We start from the raw sequence: 5,256 nt of genomic DNA, 5'->3' as shown, positions 1-5,256 counted from the left end.
AACGTCAACCTAATGTATCCACTGTGTGTGTCCCACTGACTTTTGTTGTTTTTTCAAGTTTTTCAGTTTATATATATACATATATATACATATATATATATATACATATATATATATATACATATATATATATATATATATATATATATATATATATATATATATATATATATATATATATATATACTAAGCAATAAAGGGTTTAGCAACGAATTGCCTTACCACATACCGAATTTACATATATACATATATATATATATATATATATACATACACACATATATATATATATGCACACACATACATACATATTTGTATGCGTACATATTAGGTAATATTCTTTTAGTGCGCTCCGTAGACAGTGCGTGGAATATTTTTTCGATCGATCATCATGCATCAGGAGATGGATGGGGTGCTAAACAACCAGCCAAGGTCTCTTTTTCTATCTGTCTTTCTATTCATTCCAATCGGATAGTCAGTCAGTCAGTCATTCTGCCAGTTAAATTGGCAGTTGTTGGTTGCTGCTGCAAGATAAATTTTCTTTCCCGCTTTCGTATCAAAATAATTGGTTACGACATTGAAACAGTACTAAGCTGCTTGCAGAACCAACTGTTTATACGCTTCAATGGCGGCATCGTTATTACCATCGTCATCCACAATAATATTGATATTACTTTTCATCATCTATTAACGTGTTCTCATCTACCTTAACTACTAACTAAGAACAAAAAGCAAGTTTTTTTCTACAAAATATCAGCACTATAATTTTCTGTTTGTTGTCATGTCCATCATATAAACTGACGAACTGCTTTCGTTTTTCTGCTGTTTCATTTTCTTCCTGTGAATGACAACATGTAGATGTTGTCTAGTGGTAGCTAATATTAACAGAACAAGATAAATAATCGGTTTTGTAGCTAATTCACTGACATCCATCCGAACAATTCTAATACTGCGAATGAGACTAAGATATCGGCTGCTGCTTCTTGCCATTTTGTCTACTTCCTTATTCTACGGCCGCAGCAACAGTTCTTGTGTATGTATGTGTGCATGTATGTATGTGTGCATGTATGTAATATGAGTGCGTGCCAAGCTTATTATTGCTCCCACTTCCAGTTTTCAACTTTCTATTAGCGTTAGAAGGAAGAATTTAGCAAGTGATAAAAAACAAGGTGGATGGTTACTTCTCAGCGATATCAAATCTATGCAAATTGACCGTAGTTTTGCGGAAAATAAATAAACAGAACGAGTAACAACAAAAGGCGTTGTTTAACGTAACAAATTTTCCATATAATTTTTCAATCGGGAACCACCACCACCACCGCCGCCGCCACCACTGCTACCTCCACCACCATCACCATAACATCAAATCAACAGTTCCAACCGTTTATATAACAAATGCGCTACACACCCTGACATCAGATGTATTTCCTAAATCTCAATTCCGTATTTTCTTCTGGCGAATTCTTCGGGAACCTATTAACAACAAGTCTTTGATTAACGATGTCGACTCGAAAGAAACGTTGGATAATTTCTATATATTCCCTTCGTGTGTTCTATTAGTAGTTAAATGTCTAAGTAATGGCACCACAGACATCATCGGTCAGTTGGCCATAGGGTGCCATTCTGTCATTCATATATATATATATATATATATATATATATAATTTGAAATAGTGTGAAAAATGCCTAAACGAAAGTTTGGAAATGGCGTGGACTATGATCATTCCATACCTTTGCCCATTCAGTCCTTCTTCTGGCGCCAGACAAGGTAAGTTGACTTTCACCTGTAATTTTCACACGCACTTAGATTGTATGTGGTGTGTGTGTGTGTGTGTGTTGTGTGTGTGTGTGTATGTATGTATGTATGTATGTATGTATGTATGCATGCATGTATGTATGCATGTATGTATGCATGTATGTATGCATGTATGTATGCATGCATGTATGTATGTGTGTGTGTATGTATGTATGCATGTATGTATATATGCATTGACGTGTGTATGTGTGTAGGTATCTTGGTGTGTATTTCACTTTCACTTCAATTGTTTTAAAGAATTTATCTGCTAGAAAACCACGCAATTTGACCAGCAAGAGTTACCAAAACTACAAGCCCACCCCTTCCACTACTAAGACAACCACGCCATTCCATAATTTAGCCTAATTCTAATTGATACATTTCAGACCATTTACATACCTTAAGAAACCAACCTGCAGCTTCGACTTAAAACTGTCTAAAAGCTTTCCCTACATTCTGACATTGCACTGTCTCGTGAAGAGATTTCATAATTTTCCTGTCCCCACCACCCTTTTCGCAAAGTATCTATCTATCTATCTATCAAAAAGAGTGTGTGTGTATACAAAGAGAACAGCTACTCTTATATTGTTTAGTATCCCGTGTCTGCTTCTTTTGTTCTTATAGATTAAATAAAAAATGCTGCTATTTAATTTGTATAAAGATACATCTAATGCATAATAACACCTCCGCATATACATTAAACGCGGAAGAATCGTAGCAATCTATACACTTCTCCATTCAAACGTAATTCGTAATACGAAATTTATTTCCCATCCACCTTTTATCAATGAACTCATCGAACCGCTTAAGTTTGTTACCATTAAAAGACTACGAATTATATTTTGCTCCCAGGTGTTCTATCTATTCCGTAATATTGAAAAGTTCACGAAATTTTTTATACTGACAATGTGTTTATAATGCTCTTACTTTTTTCTCTTTCACCTTTCTCGTAATTCTTCTTGTTTATTTGTAATTCTAATTAAATTTAGTCAGTATATCTTGAAATAATAATAAATAGACTCGTTAGTGAATATCCAATACATTGTACATATTTATTTACATGTGTACATGTGTACGATAATGATGTATATACAGATATAACTATATGTGTATATACACAGTTACTCATTAGTATGTACTTGATTTTAGAATATACATGCACTCTTATATATGAATATGTGTGTACTCGGATATATATTTTATTTCAACTTTTACATTGATATTTCTAATCTGAATGAATTAACAAAGATTTGCAAATTCATGCGTTTCCATGTGTTCTCTAGAAACGAACCTTTAAAAGTTGAATAACCTTCTCGTGTACTAACTAACTCTAATTATAAAGGAATTCGATGTTTCTTTTCCTGTTAGGCAGTCAGATGTAATTTATCTTCTCCAAGGTTTAATGCATTTCCTGGCAAGTTAAAACGACATATATATATATTGGTTTTTCTTTTCTTTTCTTCTTCCTTACTTTTAAATTCCCCCGACTTTCTTCGAAATCTCTCATTGAAATTTAGACAAGTAATATGTCTATAAATTTCAAAAAAAAAAAAAAAAAGAGTAAGAGACAGCCATCAGGATATCATATAAAAGAAATATTAAAATATTCTTGATCCAGAATCTTATAGAAAGTGCCATGTTTATGTAAAGGACACATGCTAAGCTTTAGAAATATCTTACATATTTTTACCATTTACTTACAGATCTTTACCCTGCATTATGTTTGTTGTCTTACAATCTAGCCTTTTAAGGTGACTAATTAAACATTTGGTCTTATTAAAAAAAAAGGACACAAGCAATTAATTATGGATAAAAATACGAGCTTATTTAATTTGAGTTTGAAACCTAGGGTCTGCTGTAACTGCACTTTTGCAGATTCTTCTACTATTCTACTTGTTTCAGTCATTTGACTGCAGCCATGCTGGAGCACTGCCTTTACTCAAACAAATCGACCCCAGGACTTATTCTTTGTAAGCCTAGTACTTATTCTATTGGTCTCTTTTGACAAACCGCTAGATTACGGGAACGTCAACACACCAACGTCAGTTGTCAAGCGATGGTGGGAGGACAAGCACAGACACACACACACACACACACACATACATGCATGCATATATATATATATATATATATATATATGAATATATATGTATATATTTGTATATATATATATATGTGTGTATATATATGTATACATTTGTATATATATATATATATATATATATATATATATGTGTGTGTGTGTGTATATATATATATATACAACAGGTTTCTTTCAGTTTCCGTTCACCAATTCCATTCACAAGGCTTTGGTCAGCCCAAGGCTATATTAGAAGACACTTGCCCAAGGTGCTATGCAAGCTTCTTACCGCACAGCCACTCATTTGTTATATTTCAAACAGAACTCCCATCACTATACAATTTTTTTCTTTTATATCTTCAATGATTATGTCAGGGATTTTGTGCTTGCATTAGATGAAAAATTGGATCAGATATATTCCAATTTGCTTTATATTAAAATGCTGATTATAATAGTATTTTCAACACACTAGATCCATCTTTGCTATGTATGTTGGTTTGGCAATAACATTCAAGGCTTAATAAGAAGCTAATATGTTACTAATATAACTTATAGGCGTTATGTCCTTCACACAAACATGGCACAAATGTCATTTTCTATTATATAGGTACCACAATATCTTTTATAAAATATTCATTCAAAATATGACATCTATATATGAACATACTCATGCATAGTCATCACCCACAAGTTAGTGTGATACCCTTGTGTTCCTCCCATCCTTGACCCAGTGGAATATCAAGAATGTGATAGCTTTTATCTTTTCCTTGTTTCAGTTATTAGACTGCAGCCATCCTGGGGCACTGCCTTGAACAAATTTTAGTTGAATGAATCAACCCCAGTACTTATTTTTTAAAGTCTGGTATTTATTCTATTGAACTTTTTTGCCAAACCTCTAAGTTACAGAAACTCAAAGACACACACATTGATATACATCTATAACAGGCTTCTTCCACTTTCCGTTTACCAAATTCACTCACAAGGCTTTGGTTGGCGCGAAGCTATAGTGGAAGATACTTGCCCAAGATGCCATGCAGTAGGACTGAACCTGGAGCCACGTAACTGGAAAACAAATGTCTTACCCCACAGCCATGCCTGATGGCTGTGCTAGCTCTCAGATGATACTCAATTTCAGCTGTGTAGACTTTCACAACATACCACCTAATCTAGGAAACAAACCCACAAGCCTGCGATAATGAAGCCAACAGCAACATCCTAACCTCTTGATAATGCACCTTTACCTATATGTATATACATTTGTAAACACAGATAGAGATGTTTAAAAACCAGATATCAGGTTTTACTTAAAATTATATGAATACTAATTTCATTATAAACTCCTCTTCCACTCTAAGTAACAAAAATAAGCCACCAAAGTTTC

At 33.5% G+C, this 5,256-nt stretch overlaps 1 protein-coding gene across 2 annotated transcripts in view; it reads left to right on the top strand.

Annotated features, from left to right (window-relative positions):
• The first annotated feature begins 400 nt into the window (after positions 1 to 400).
• LOC115225425 (protein unc-80 homolog) overlaps positions 401 to 5,256 on the top strand; it is a 318,484-nt gene continuing 313,628 nt past the window's right edge. For both annotated transcript variants that reach the window (XM_036498583.1, XM_036498580.1), the window contains exon 1: positions 401 to 1,768. In XM_036498583.1, coding sequence (XP_036354476.1) covers positions 1,683 to 1,768 — 86 coding nt within the window. In that variant the 5' untranslated portion in view covers positions 401 to 1,682. The remainder of the gene's footprint in view (positions 1,769 to 5,256) is intronic.

The sequence above is a fragment of the Octopus sinensis genome, linkage group LG2, assembly GCF_006345805.1.
Source record: "Octopus sinensis linkage group LG2, ASM634580v1, whole genome shotgun sequence".
Taxonomy (NCBI): domain Eukaryota; kingdom Metazoa; phylum Mollusca; class Cephalopoda; order Octopoda; family Octopodidae; genus Octopus; species Octopus sinensis.
This window is presented reverse-complemented; position numbering and strand designations above follow the sequence as displayed.